At 50.0% G+C, this 15855-nt stretch overlaps 1 protein-coding gene across 1 annotated transcript in view; it reads left to right on the top strand.

The window, feature by feature from the left end:
- Positions 1-2100: 2100 nt before the first annotated feature.
- The window catches only part of FNIP2 (folliculin interacting protein 2), a 121612-nt gene continuing 107857 nt past the window's right edge, over positions 2101-15855 (top strand). Inside the window, exon 1 of the mRNA XM_065878108.1 lies at positions 2101-2216. Coding sequence (XP_065734180.1) covers positions 2101-2216 — 116 coding nt within the window. The remainder of the gene's footprint in view (positions 2217-15855) is intronic.

Consider the following 15855-nt stretch of genomic DNA (forward strand, 5'->3'; position numbering starts at 1 on the left):
AGTTTTTAATTGTCCCTTGTGGATGATCCCACAGACTTGGACGGGGTGGGGGGGGGACAGGAACAGCCCTTGGAGGTGAGGAACCAAGGACACCATACCAAATTCCTTTTTGGTACGCTGTTGCAAAAGCTGCTAGGCACACCACGAGTATGCAGATTTTAGTTTTAAGAATAAAAGACATTTTCTGACCAAGGATGGGGTAAGGAATGGTGGTGTGTGGCCAGCCATAATATGACTCAGGACCTTGTCTTAATAAAATCATAACAGATGAGCCCAATACCTGAAATACAGGATACTGACCAGTACTCGCAGTCCTGTGAGGCAGATGCTTTCAATAAACAGAGAGAAACAGCAGAGCTGCAAATCAGGGTTCTGTGCACACTCCATCATGGGAAAGGATGAACCAGCATGAACATTTAATTCACCATTTTAATGGTGAAAATCTGAAGGAAAAGAAAAATGACTGCGTTTCAATTTCTACCACCTTTCCCATACTTTTGTGAAATTTCAGCACATCTTCACTCACAGCTAGTTTCCCACCAAGGCCAGAAACCTACGCAATAAAAAATGATAATGCAAATTAAATTGGGCCCAGAAGAGATATCTTGGATTATATTTCTATTCATGGAAATACATTTGCCTTTTTGAGTCTCCAGGAGTCCTCCTTCCAACAAGTCTAAGAGAATCCAGGTGAAGCGCTCAGTGACCGCGGCTCATGCAGGACATGGTGTGGGTCGGGATCTCACCACCGTGTAAAAGCTGGGCAGCCAGCGCTGGAAGGCTGGTCCCTCACACCGCAGCCGGGAGTTCTCACAGACCCAGGGAGGGGCTGGCAGGTGAGTGAACTCAGTTACCACGGTAAGACCTCCCTTCCCCACACCAAACAGCGTCTGCCTGTTATCAGGTTAGGATGTGCTCTGTTACATGATTAGGAAAGCAGTCCCTTGTTCTAAAATAGCTTAAGTTTCTAAATCTACATAGTGAATTCCACGTGCAACTTTTTACGTAACTATGGGATGGTGGCCCAAGATGCCAAACAACAAATTACTCGACCAAATATTAAAAAAACCCAAAACCTCATAAAAGCAAACCCGGAGAACTCTCACGTGGACCCGGCACAAGCGCCAGTGCCCGGGGTTGTGTCGAGATTCCGTCCAATCAACCCCTGAGCGGCGACCTCGTGCAGGAAGCCCGCTCCCCCAGCGCACGCCTCCCGCGAACGAGCCCGCGCACCTGCACAGGCGACGGCCCAGGTTCAGCGGCTTTGTCTCAACGCGACAAAGACCCGCCCTGCAGCTCTCCGGGGCTCCGAGGGACGCAGCGCCCCGGGGACCCCCGCCGCCTTCGGAGCCGCGCCCCCCTGCCCCCTCCCACGGGTCCCGGCCCCAGTTCCAGCACCACCCCTCCACCCCGGCCCCCCAAGGGACCCGCCTCGCGTCCCACAGCCCTCCCGCCCCCCCGCCCCGCGTCCCAGCACCCTCCCGCTCCCCCGCCCCGCGTCCCAGCGCCCTCCCGCCCCCCCGCCCCAACACCACCGGGCCCCGCCCCCGTCCCACCAACACCACAACCTCCACCCCAAACTCCAGCCCCCAGCCCTACCCCCCGGGTCCCCGCCCCCTGCCCACCAGGGCCCCCACCCAGCTGGCCCCGCACCCCGCCCTCGGGGCCCCCGCTTTAAGCACCGCCCCTCTCCGCCCCCGCTCCCTCCCCATTTAAGTGCCCTGCTCCCGCCTCCCCGAGGCCCCACCCCCTCCCCTTTAAGCGCCCAGCGCCCCCCCCCCACCACCCGCCTCTCCCCAGGCCCCCTTTAAGCGCCTCGCCCCGCCCCCTGCCCCCGCGGCCCCCGCCCCCGGATGCGGGGCCGGGCGGGGTCCCGGGGCCAATGGCGGCCGCGCTCCTCCCGCGCCGGCGGCGGCTCCTCCCGCGGGGAGAACTGTCAGCGCGCGGCGGCGGCGGCGGGCCAGCCCCGTCATATGACCGGCCGGCGGCCCCGGCGCCGAGCACAGCTGCCCGCGCCGCGATGGCCCCGCCGCCGCCCCCGGCCGCGCGCTGAGCCGGGCCGAGGCCGCGGAGCGGCAGCCGCAGCCGAGCCGCAGCGCCATGGCCCCGACCCTGCTGCAGAGGCTCTTCAACAGGAAGGGCGGCGGCGGCTCCGCGGCGGCGGCGGCGGCGGCGGCGGCCCCGGGCCGGGCGCCCCGGGAGGGGCCGGCCTTCAGGTGAGGGGCCGCGGGACGGAGGGGCTTGGAGCGGGAAGGGACGAGGGGAGGGGCCCGCCCGGCACGCCGCCGCCGCCGACCCAGCACCGTGGGCCCCAATCAGGCGCCGCGCGGCGCCCCTCCCCACCCACTTGGAGGTGCCGGGGCTCCGGGGGTACCCGCCGCGGGCCCGGGGTTCGCGGGTCGTGGGGGGCCTGGGGCGCCGCTGCAGCCTATTGTGTGGGAGACGCCGTGGCGCGAGCGCGGCACCGCCTCCTCCCTCGCCGTGGGACTGGCTCTCGGACGCGTGCCTGGCAGCGAGCCGCTTCCCGGCCGCGGGGCGCCGGCTGCGCGGGGCGTGTGCGGGGCCCGAGGTACCCGCGCAGCGAAGCTTGTGCGTGTGCGCACGGACTGACCCCCGGTACGCGCCTCCGGAGACGCGCCGCGCGCGCGGGCGGCGCGCTGGCATCCTGGGTGCCTTCGGTTGCTTTCTCTCGGTTGCTCGCCCGGCAGCCTTGGGCGCCGGGTGTGATTGGATCCCCCTTTCACGGCCGAGGGAACGTTAAGTCGCAGAGAGAGCGACCCGCAGATGGGGGCGACAGACCCAGCATTTGACCTGCGCGCTTTGAGCGCACAGTCCAGCCTGAACGCTCTAGGCCCGTCCGCCCTCCCGGGCTAACTTTAACACGGGGCCTTAAAACGGCCTGTATTACCTTTCAGCACGCTTGTGTTGAGAAGTTCATTTACTTCCCTGTAACAGTTTTTTCCCAGCAGGTGTTTTACTGAGCATCTACTTCCAACTTGGATACTCTGCTGGGTGCTTTTTGGCTAAAATGTCTTGCAGAAGGAGTTTATAATTGAAGTGTAGACCCAGGGTACTTAACCTTTCAAAAGTTTCAAGCGGAACTTTGACTGCATTTTGGGCCAAGTTTTGTGTTCTAGATTTTGCTCCGCGTAAATCCCATTCGCTGAAAGCGCCCAAAGCCCTTCACGGCAGTTACGTGAACGTTACCAGTCTTTTGTGACCATGGGTGTGTGTGGGTGTGTGTTGTTATTTGGAAGGTAAGTTGTGAAGACTTGACACACCTTCGTTGAATTCCCGTGTGTTCTGTAGGTGAACTGAATCGTTACAATTCAAGGAGGGAATTCTACTCCTTTCACTGCTTTGGGTACTAGTGATGTTGTGTTGCTTCTCAGAACTCGGTAGAATTACTTCTGGCCCAGGGTGTGTAATTTCTCCTCTTCCCTCCTGGTAACCCAGACTCGCTGGAGGGAACAAAGCCTGGAGAGGACAGGGCATGTGTTCCAGGTGTCTTTGCTTGGGCAGCCCTTGTCAAGGACACAAGAGCCCTCTGAATGCATGGTCGTGGTTTCCTGTGCTCTACGGTCACTTTCCCACCACTGTTTCCTCCATCTACAACTGTAAGGGAGTGTCTTTTGAACAGAAAAACTGTGGCTATATTTAGGGCCTGGCCATATTAGGGAAACTGATTCTAACTTTGTGGGAACATTCTCAGTGTAGTGTTCTGACTTCCTGTTGGTGTCTAGTGAAGAACACAAAATTGGGCCAGGGAATGGTTTTGGAGGTTTGTTTTTGTTGACCTCATTAGGATTTTCTGCAAGTTTGGGAGGTGAATGCCCAGGAGAAAACTGGAGGTCTCAGGGCCCTTCAGCAGTGTCCCTGCTAAGGGTTCCCCTTGGAAAAAGAAATGCAGTAAAGACTCAGGAAGATGAGGGCCAAATCAACCGTGTCACACCACGTCGACCAAGGGCACCCGGGCGAGTCTTTCTTCCTGCTCTCCTCACCTGGGTGAACTCTCAGATGCTGTGCAGCCTTCCTGGGAGAGTGGAAAATTTCCCTCTCTCACCCTACAGAATGATGACCTCGCACTTCATATCTATCCAGATTTAACGAAATAGGAGCTCGCATGTGCTTTTGGGGGAAGGGGTACCTCAGACAGGCAATGAGCTGCCCTTGGGGGCCCACTTTGTAGCTGAATAGATTTTCAGAAGTTAAGGTGCAACCCTTAGGTTGAACCTCTAGCACGCCTAACGGGAATTTGTATTCTTTTAAATTGTGTCTGTGAAATTGTCTTCTTTTTCCCCCCTTTGGCCACGCCGCACGGCACGCGGGATCTTAGTTCCCTGACCAGGGATGGAACCTGTGGAAGTGCGGAGTCTTAACCACTGGACCGCCTGGGAAGTCCCTGATTTTGTATTCTTTACTGCCTTTAAATACAGGCAGTACCTTGTAGATCTCGAGAATGAAAGGAAGATTCAGGCTGGCTTTTGGGCGGTTTTGTAGCATAGATCTCCATGCATTTTGGGGAAAAGCCTAAGTAAAAATAAGACCCAGTTTGTATATACATCTTTTCGTTTTAGAGTTCTTCTCTCTCTCTCCTCTCAGTGGTGGACTTCCACTAGTCATCTTAAGCCCTTCCCCCCTTCTCTGCAGTCGTGCCCTGGATGGTGCCCTGCTCGCCCTGTGCCCGGCCCTGTCACCTCCCCAACTTACTCACCATCCGCTCGTCCCTCCAGTTCGCACTCACTGGACTTGATTAGAGAGGAACTTTGAGGCCTGGTGTAAGTAGCTTACCTCACAGGTCATTTTCAGATCTTTGTGCTTCCCAGCGTTCCACCTGCAAAGAGTCATCACAGTTGGGATTCCTTCTTAAGTGTATTTTTTCAGGATCTCGACGAGAAGCCCTTTTCATAGCTTTGAGGAAAGAGCTTGCTAGGAAGACAGAAAAAGAATCAGAAGAGATTGAATTTTCAAGTTTGGGAGAAGGAGATGGGACACTCTGCGATTATGGTATTTGTGAAGTGTAAGCTCTAAAGTTATAAAGTTGCATCGTGGTCTTGAAATTTGAGAGAATTCTCTATTTGCTGGTCTTTACAGTGCTTTCACTTTTACCTAATTGATATATACATACACATACACACATATATGTGTGTGTGATATAACTCTTTTTTCTGGAAGGATAAACGAGAACAAAATGAGGTTATTTGTCTTGAGGCTCAAACAAGTAGAATTGGGTTCTTGGTTCCCTTGCATCTCAGGGAAGCATGTTCATTTAGGAACTTTTAAAAGCCAAGGTGTGCCCACTGACTTCTTTTTTTTTTTTTTGCGGTACTCGGGCCTCCCACTGCTGTGGCCTCTCCCGTTGCGGAGCACAGGCTCCGGACGCGCAGGCTCAGAGTCCATGGCTCACGGGCCCAGCTGCTCCGCGGCATGTGGGATCTTCCCGGATCTTCCTGGACCGGGGCACGAACCCGTGTCCCCTGCATTGGCAGGCGGACTCTCAACCACTGCGCCACTAGGGAAGACCCCCACTGACTTCTTGAGCTGCATGTCTGGTTCAAGTTTGAAGTTTTATCTTAAGGTGTTTCTTTTTAATGTCTCTGGTAAATTAGTGGACCAGTTTCCACCTCAAATGTGTATGCAAGAGGGAGGCGGAAGAGGTCACCGGTTAGGCAGTGTCTTATTTGGGACCAGTTAGACGAAGCGAGTAAGCATGCGTGTTGCTTGGGATGTGAGGGGTAAAGGAGAGCATCTCAGCTGCTTGGTAGGTGGCTGTGTAAATGCTGGGAAGGAGAGACCCCGCCCCTGCGCCTCTCCAGTCCTGAATATCCGAGGCCACAGGGCCGAGTTAGTGCTAATCCAGACGGTTCTGTTAGAACAACATTAAGTCGCCCGTTCCAGGGTTAGTGTTATGTAAGTACGGTTTAATCCACGCACCATTGTTATCCAGTGGCGTCTGATGCTCATCTCCTGGGCTTGTGGCTTTGCGCTCCGCCCATGCAGACCAAGGTAGGACAGTCTGAGGACAGCAGGTCCTGCTGAGATGCACGAACAGCAAAGAGCACACCGGAAACCGTAACAGGAAGGTAATTCCGACGCGGATGAGGAGCTCACCCCTGCGTCAAGGACCACACATGGAGGATGCACTGCTCTCACCCTTGCTGGGACCGAGGATTCGCTCTTCCCTCCCGGAGGAGCCTCCGCTGCCAGCTCCCACGACGCTAGCATTTCGAATGAGCTTGTCCTGGGGTCGGGGGATATTCTGGAAGAAACGCAGATTAGCCCCACTACGCTCACGTTTTTACTGACTGTAACAGAAGACACATGACACAGAAATCACAGGTTTCATCTCTTTCTTTGGCGTTGCTGTGGGGATACGTGGTGAGAGCCTGTTTATTTAGTTGCAATACACGTGATAACCCAAAAGGTGGTCTGAATTGAATCTGGATTCGTGCCTGAGTTTTCCTTCCCTAGACAGTGAGAACATGAGGAAAGGAATCATGGCTTACTATCTTCTTTTAATTTAATTTTTATTTTATACGGGACTGCAGTTGATTTACAATGTTGTGTTAGTTTCAGGTGTACAGCACAGTGACGCAGTTATCCATCTGTACATACATCTTCTTTTTCATATTCTTTTCCATTATACGTTATTACAAGATACGGAATATAGTTCCCTGTGCTGTGCAGAAGGCCCCTGTTGCTTTCTTCCTACTACTTCCTAAGTCTTCCTGGAGGCTTCCTTGCGCACTGCTCTGGATCTGTGAGCACACCCCCCCGATCACATCTCCTGGTCCTGACCCGTGCCCTGGGTCCCGGCGGGGTATTAGGGGTTTGGGGCCGGTCCGGGCTCACGTCGTGGGTTCTTTTCATGGCGGAGGCCGTCGATTTTGTCCTGTCTCGTGCACCATGTCGACATGGGACCCACATGTCTCTCCATTTCTCTGGGCCTCAGTTTTGGCGTTTGTAACGCACCCGTCCTGTGTAATAAGGTTGTGGTGAGGAGGTAATATATTTGAAAATCTTGTGAAGAGAATAAAATGCAGTACAGAACGATTTTAAGTATTACGGAGAGCCTCTTAAGTCATGGAATTCAGTATCATTCATATTGAGGCTTTATGGACATTGAACTGTTTTCTCTTTCTATAGATGGGAGACTTGAGACAGAACAGAAGCCCCGTGATTTTACTTTTTTTTTTTTTTCCACTTGGATGGTGTCCGTGATGAAACAGACTGAGTCTTCAGAGGAGCGTTAAGACCGGTCACTGAGACCCGGGTGGAGGGGCCTGGACAGTCAGGAATGGTTTTAGGAGTACAGTGTATTTTTCAGAATTATTTGCAAGTTTTTCCTACCAAGAATAAAATCTTATTTAAGCAGCAGGAGAAATGTGTTAAGTGAAGTGACACAGCTGCACGATGGCTGATACTCTGCAGCCACCAAATCTTTATTTTATGTCTGTTTATATATATCTATATATCTATATGTCTATATCACACGTACACGTGTATTTATGTGTATACACACATGCACATACACATGCACACATGTCTTGAAGATATTGAAGATGGGCGTGTGGGGTTGATTGTGTGTGTCTGTACGAAGGTGAGCGGCCCTGCACACCAGCATTTTAACAGGGGTGGTCAACCGGCGGGTGAAGCTTTCATTCGACTCTTCTGTGTTTTATATTTTGTTGGTATTTTGGATTTTGCTCTAACAAATTCGTGCTGCCTCTGTGATTTAAGCGACAGAAACCAGCGCCTCTCTACATCTACACTCTGTGCATTAAAAGACCACATTATTTTAGATGTTAAGTAGTCTTTGGAGTATTTTGCATCGTGAGGGAGGGACTGAGTGTAACACTGGCGGAGAGACCTGATTTGAGTAACAACTCTCTAGAGACTTCCTCTTCTTTGTAAAAATAAGTGGTAGTCCGTGTTACGGAGAGCAGTATGCTGTGAACTTTGAGGTACTTAACACCGAAGTCCGTGACGACCCTCAGGAGGCCAGTGTAACCGGGGAGGCTGGTGAGCGTAGGCGGTATCTGTGTGCACAGTTTTCATCTGCGGGGCAGGGTCCCGGCCCTCCTCCAGCCTCAGGCAGCCTGGTCTCCAGCAGGGCTCAGGAGCTGCACCCAGCTCTCCAGTCGGCGGTCGAGAGAGACCTAGGTAAGATTTATTTGAAATATACGGAAAATGGTGACACGACCTTTGAGATTTGGGGTACCTTGGGTACGCTGAGGGGCTTGGACTGGACGCTTTGAAAGCTGAGACAGGCATTTTAATTTTCGGTTCTGAAATCCGAGTCAGTCATGTTACACGTTGTCAGTAGACTGAGTAGGTGGTCTTGAGAGGTGGGCCGGGCCTGTGGTTTTTTAATGCACAGAGTGTGGATGTAGCGAGGGCGCTGGTTTCTGTCGCTGTGGCTTTGGGTTGTGTTTCTCATGGTCTGCCTGTGAGGTCAGCCTAAGGAAGCCCTTGCAGTTGTGTTTCCTCGGCCAAGGGGGTGTAAAAGGTCGCCCTTGCGCTCGTGAAGTGCTCCGGCTGCCAGTGTGAGCTCCTGGCGGGCGCGTCTGATTTGGGACCTGGGACCGCGCTGACTTCCCCAGCCACTGGTTTTCTTGGTGTGGACGCAAAGGAGCAAATGTTTCATCGCGCTTGTCTGAGTCCCTGGCGGGCGGGAGTGGTTAGGCCCTCAGGGTGAGATCGTGTCCTTGGCTGTAAAAGTCAGTCTTTCCCTTGCGGGTAAGAGTGCTGAAATATTTAGTGAGCTCCTACTTACCAAGCGTTCTTTTTATCTCTGGTCCGTGAGAAATGATTACTCTGGAGAAGAGGAAAAACAGGACGGACTTTTCCAGCTTACTGGGCATGGAATGGCGATTTCCCTCAACCCCACCCCTCTGTAAACGGAACGTCCACGACTCACTGCTCAAGCCACACAGGCACTCTTGTGAGGCGTGCTCGGTGGGAGGCGGGGGCGGGGGCGGGGGGGATGGAAGCCGGTGGGCTGCCGACCCTCTGTGTTCAGCCGGAAGCTGTCCACCTACCTGTGTGATGGACTTCTGGAAGGGGCAGTGTGCCTTCTCACACATACGTTTTTCTTACTGCACACTTTCTGTTTGTGCCAAAATAGTATAATCTATTAAGCGCAATAAATGCAGCCATTAAATGCAGCCATTAATACTCTAATGTTGTGGGGATGTGTTGTATGGCAGGTGCTTTCTGTTACGTAAGATTTTAGCATTAGCACGAGTCTGGGTCCCCGGCTATCATGTTCTCTCTCTTTAACCATGTGCTTCTCATTCATATGTACATTTGGAATATTTTTCTTGTTATTTGTCCCTGAATCTTGCTTAATTTGTACATCGTGCTCTAGAATTTGTGTCCAGTGTAGTGTTATAAAGAGATACGTGTCTGCTTTACGAAGATGATTTTATCACCACGCCTGAGACCTTTTAATCATAAATAAGAGCATTTCTGTGTTTGAAGTAATACATCTTTAAATCAGTGACCACTGGTGTCTGATTATTCACAGATGTCTACTTGAAAATGACCACCAGTTCATGCAGGGCGGTCACTGGGGCAGTAGAAATTCGGCCCTCAAAGCTGACGGGGGCGGATGGGAAACCTGCTTATCTGATGGGGACCTCACTCTAGTTTCCAGTGAGGATAATGTTGGGCGTTAATAATGTAATCCTGCAGCATGTGTGCACAACATAAATGTACTGTGTGTTTATGATAGAAGGATTTTTCTAGGAAAATTGATAGTCTGTTTATTTGATTATACCCTAGGTGACATTGTGTAATGGATATCAGTAGAAATGAAACATGTCCCTGAATTTACCTGACCATTTAACACAACCTAAGAAAGGTACTAACGTTAGAAGTATCTGGTTTTCCTTGATTTAAGTATACTCGAGACCCTGTCATGTGAAAGGCCGCATTGCCAATATTGACTTGTCAAACAGTCATTGTTCAATTTTATTTATTTGTGGCTTACTCTGACAAAAAGGAGTGTGTGTTTTTAAACATTTTATCCATGACACTTTTCACAGAACACATTATCATTTATTCTGATGGTTTAACAAACAGAAAACTAGCCTTTGCTTACAAGTACACACATGCCAGTTAAATGGAATTGGGTGGAATTTTGCATTTCATTGGTAAATTCTGCTCACTAAACTTTTCGTTCAGTTGTCATGGCAACTCTGTTCCTTCACAAGTTGGAGACAAGTTAGACGTTAACCTGCTTGTTCCTCCAGAGGTGAAACAGGTGTTTCATTTTAGGATGTGTTAGGAAGAAGCAGTAGTCTAATGTGTTCTGCCTTTAACACCTTATAAATACTTCAGGTTGCCAACTGTGGTTCCCTGGTGTACCCAGAAAATTGGCCATTTTCTTTTTTCTAACCTACAGTTGAAACCTTTGGGGTGATGGGGAGCAAATGTAGTGTATTTGATTGCATGTAGCTCTTAATTCACTGTTTTCATTTACTCAAGTTCTCTTATAAAACATGATTGAGAAATATAACAAGAATATCATTTAAATTTGCCGCTTTAAGCATACATTTGAGTAACCGAATGAAACAAGAAAATGTCCACGTTGTGGGTAGATATGGGAATTCTTCTAATCCTAGCCCTCTTGTCGTGGCTGTAGTGCTTAGTGCAGGGCTTGGCAGGAGGTTGCACTTCATAAATACTTGTTCGATGAATGAATGAATGAACGAATGAATACGTTTAAGAGTTTTGCAAACAGACGATCCTTAAAGATTCTCTGGTATTCCAGAATCTGACCTCTCGTTATAGTATTCTTTTTCTTGATGTTTCTGGCATGTATTGTCATTTTGTTATAGACCACACAGTTTCCTTCTTTCCATTAATATGAATGAATCTATTTTTGGTATCAAAATCATAAGGTAAATACTCTAAAGGGACCTGCCCTCTCCTCAAAGTAAAACAAAAAACACCTAAAAAAGACACTTAAGTAATATATCTGAGACTCAGTTATAAACTCCCACAGCTGTTGAAAGCAACATGTAGAAAAAAGTATTTTATTTAAATAATCTCTGCGAACCTCTGAAATTATCAGCTGTGTGTTGATAACTGTAAAACTGCGTTCTATACCTTTTAGATTCCTTGAATTTCTGTGTGGCTTGTTGAACTGAAATACATGATGGAATGCAATTAGCTAAGCGGTTGTTTCACATAGAAGATGGAGCTCACTTAGTTCTGAAAACAATGTTGGTACTGTGAATCCCGCAGAGACGGCGTTTGCATGCTACCTGAAGTAAGCACTTTAGAAAAAGGATGGAATTGTCGCTGCTTTGCAGCTGAGACACTCACTTAAAAATGAGTTTGTAAATCTGACATGTTCTTTAGGAAGAGATGGCCCAGACCACGTGTCATTGGTGATGGCCTCAGAGGCGAGGAGGGAAGCCACAGGCAAACATCTCCCCGGCGTATCAGGTGGTGACTGTTTGCTTTAGGTTGGCACGTTGAGTAAGGGAGTTGCCAGGGCCACAGCAGTGAGCACAAGGCCAAGAAGGGCACTTGGTCCCTTCCGCGCGTGCAGGGCTCCGTGGAGACCCTGAGAGCACGGGCACTGGCCAGTGCCACGTGGCGTTGAGAAACGGCTCACAAATTATGATTTTTTTCAAGAGTATTAACTTTTCAGGGTACCTGATTAAAACTCAAACAGTATAAAATGATACACATTGAAATACCAGCCTCTCATTTCACACCCCTAATCTCTCTTCCCAAGGGCCACCCTTATTATACCAGTTTCTTTTAGTGTATCCTTCCAGAAATATTCGATGCACATACATTCTCTTTCATTCACAGAAATGGTAGTTGCTGTACACACCGTCCAGCGTGTTGCTGATAGGTGCCCGGCTTCCACTGAGTGAATGTGCGTGGAAGACTAACTCAGTGGCTGTCAAGTCTGGCTGGACATTGCAGGGACCCAGCAAGGTTTAAATGCCCAGACCATTCTCTGAGATCCTGATCTCATTAATCCAGGTTGCCTACAGGTCTGTCCTTATGGACACCTCCCTGCCACCCCCCAGGTAATGTTAGTGGGCAGACAACTACACTATGTTTAACCAGTCCCCTGTTGACGGATGTTTAGATCGTTTTCAGGCTTTTTTGTTAGAGACGGTGAACTTCCTGGCCAGAAGATGCTTATTCATAAGCTCAAGTATATGTCTAGGGTCAGGACCCAGGGTGGAACTTCTGCCTAATCGCTCTTCAGAGATGCTGTACCTACTTACACTCCTGGCAGCATCACGTGAGTGGCTGTTTAGTGGAGGTGATTTAAAGTGACCGGAGGAAACTGTGCTGGTGGGTGGTGGTGAAACTCGGACCCTACCCCTCGCTTGATAGCTGTTGACCCCTTGTCTAGCTTGTTCTAGATTTAAAAGAAAGAAGTTCTCTGCGTGAAGATGTTAAAAAAAAGCAAAAAAGCTTTCACACATGGAAATGTTCTTTAGACATTATTGTTATAACGATAAACATCTAAAAAGAATTATAATAGTTGTCTAACAGCAGGAAGGTAGCTAAATTGTGATGTTAGCTTTGTAGGATATTATATGATGGCTAAATGATTATGAAGACTGTATTAATATGGTCACATTGTGTTTTAATATAATATATAAAATACATGTTTAATATGTCAACAAATACATTAAATACTATATGTTAAAATATGTTAATTATAACATATATTATATAATATACATATATAATGTAATACATATGTACTATGTTATAATTAATATATTCACATTTAATATAACATAATATAATCAAATGTTTGATATGGTAAATAAAAAATCCCAAATCAGTTGGTACCTACAAGATGAATATGTTAGTAAAATATATAAATATATGACCAAGGACTAGAAAGGAAAACAGGAAAATACAAGAGTTGATTTGATGGGGTAATGAACTTGTGGATAAATATCCTTTTAAAAAATTTGTTTACTGTTATAAGATAGCGTGGGCAAAAAATAAAAAATGAGAAAAAATTCTTTTGTAATGCAAGTAGCCGTTTGTGACTTTAAAGATGTATTTTCGTGTTGTGAACCTCATTAACTGGTGGACGTATTCTGGGCTGTGTATGTAAACAGCATCTCTGCAGTCTTTTAAGACGCCTGTAAGTAGCTGCTTCTCCAGAATGTTTACGGAGCCCCCTGCAGTGTTTGTGGAGGAGGGAACCGCGCCGCGTGGCATTTGCTTACATCATCTCGAAGTTACCCTTTGAGGTTTTGGGTATTTCATTAGCTAATTTATAGGTATAAAGTTGTAATAATTTACAGATGAAAACTGAGGCTTGCTGGAGATCACTGTGTGGGTGACTAGTGGTGCTGGGAATTAAAACCCCAGTCGGTCCATGGTCCATGGTCTGTATTCCCTCTCTGCAGGTGGACATTTGAAGTTCCTAGGAGGTTGATGTTCTGTGGGGTTTATAAGGAAGTATGAGCTCTAACTATTATTTCTAGGGGGCTTCCATTTTAACTGTGCAAATGATAGGTATTAAGTTTAAAAAACGGACTGATAAGACATAGCAGTAAGGAGTTCAGGACCAAGTCTCTACGGTCCTGTTGAGGTGTCAGGCAGGGGTGAGGGCCCTTTAGTCCGGCTGCTTCAGGGCAGGCTTTATTTTACCCAGGAGCTGGGATCTGATGGGTAGGATTCGGGTGGAGAGGATGAAGACAACTCTTACCTTGGAGGTGTTCCTGGGTCAGGGAATGGGCCGGATTCTTTGAAATAATAGTGCTCCTGGGAGGCAGGGCCCACTGGGGCCGGACTCTGTAGGGCCTCGCAGGCATTATTCCTGACCAGGTGTTTTTTTTGTTTTTTTATTTGCGGTACACGTGCCTCTCACCGTGCGGCCTCTCCCGTTGCGGAGCACAGGCTCTCGACGCGCAGGCTCAGCGGCCATGGCTCACGGGCCCAGCCGCTCCGCGGCATGTGGGATCTTCCCGGACCGGGGCACGAACCCGTGTCCCCTGCATCGGCAGGCGGACTCTCAACCACTGCGCCACCAGGGAAGACCCCTGCTCAGTTTTAAACTTAGGTGGCCTCGACGAGTAGGTGAGCGTCCTCGGTCTACACTTTGAGGGTTAATAGAAAGAGTAGAGAGACTCCGGTAGGGTCTGTATTCTTGAGTCAAAGCCTGCTCTCCCACTTACCACGTAGGGCATGTCGTCTCTGAGGGTTCTCTTCCGTAAGATGGGTGTAAAACGGCTTTCCTTGCACGGTCTGAGGACTGGAGATTACACGCGTCAGGTACACCTGGCGCACAGCGCTCAGCGCCTGCGGGGCCTCGGGTCTCGTAACCCTCAGGGCCCAGCGTTCCGTGTCTGCGCGCAGCTCCTCCAGCTGCTTCCCTGCGTCCACCCCGACTCGGTGGTGCCGAGCCTGTGGCGGCCGCGGGCGGCTTGTCTTCCTCAGGGGGCGGCGTTCCCTCTCGGCAGGCACCGGGGAGCCACCGCAGGCGTGAGCGCGGGTGGCTGTACAGCAGAGCAGCGCCAACGCCTTCACTTAACTTGGGGGCTGGGATCCAAGTTAATGCAGTTTTACTGTGTATGGTATTCCTCAGTCTCCCCTCATCCGCAATCCCAGGACTCTCTTATCTCCAAAGGGAGAAAACCAAAACGGATCCGAGCCAGCAATGTCACCTGTGTGGTTCCCCTCCCAGCCCGTGGCAGAACCCATACTTGGTAAGCCTAGCACGTGTAGAGAGTGCGCTCTCTCTCTTTTTAAATAAAGACTTTCTTTAGGGCAGTTTTAGGCGTCCAGGAAGACTGAGAGAAAGGCCCCGAGGTTTCCCCTGTACCCCCTGCCCCGCACATGCGTAACCTCTCCAGTTATCAGCAAACTCACCAGAGCGGTCCGTTTTTTAACCAATGACCAACTGCATCCACACACCATGATCACACAAAGCCCCTAGTTTACCTTGGGGTTACCTCTTGGTTCGCTCTTGTTCTGTGAGTTTGGACGAATGTGTAATGACACGTGTCCACCATGATAATAACATCATACGGAGAATTTTCATGGTCCTGACAACCCTCTGTGCCCGGCCTCGTCATCTCTCCCCAACCCCCACATATCTCTTTCTATAGCTCAGGAGCTCCATTTTTCCCCCAAAGCAGTTTCCCAGTAGTTCTGCTTCCTGTATTGATGAACGGTTTCCTGAAATGCAGGCCTGCACCAAGGAGAGGAGATTGAGCTTGAATACGAGTTAGATTTTCACAAGCAGGAAGGGGGAGCAAGGGGAAAAGAGAGAGAGGCGTTTGTCTCCGAAGCTAGATGAAGGGAAGCCTTGCAGCTGTCCCGTAATCTCATCGAACTGAAGCGCTAGGCACTGGTTCTCACTGTAGCGGGCTTGGGGGTTGCAGCTCGGAAAGCCCGCACCCTCCGCCTTCCTGCAGCTGACGCTGTCAAAGGCCGCCTGGTTCCTGCAGGTGCAGCCGCACCCGCATTTCACAGTGCGTTCAGCATCGCGTCTTCCTTCTTCCAAGCCGCCTCCCTTCAGACCGGGCGGTGCTGGACTTCGCTCTCACAGCCGATGACTGCCCGCTGCTCAGATCGCTGCATCGAGGATGGAGCTTTACAGCCTGGACCGTAAAGGTCGGTAGTGTGTTTAACACGGTGGTGGCCACGTGAGTTGCCCTGAGCTTGCCTTGACTGCTAGAATGTTCAGTAGCTGTTTAACAGGAAGCTTCTTTTCAGAATTACGTCAGAAGGAGCACTTGATGGTTGTGGTCCAATCAGCAGGCCGTAGCAGGTGACATCCTGGGGGTGACAGTCTTGCTGTCCAACGTATGTTAGGTCCGAGCTCTCTCCCTGTGTTTTAGAAAC

The sequence above is a fragment of the Phocoena phocoena genome, chromosome 5 (genome assembly GCF_963924675.1).
Source record: "Phocoena phocoena chromosome 5, mPhoPho1.1, whole genome shotgun sequence".
In the NCBI taxonomy this organism is placed as follows: Eukaryota; Metazoa; Chordata; class Mammalia; order Artiodactyla; family Phocoenidae; genus Phocoena; species Phocoena phocoena.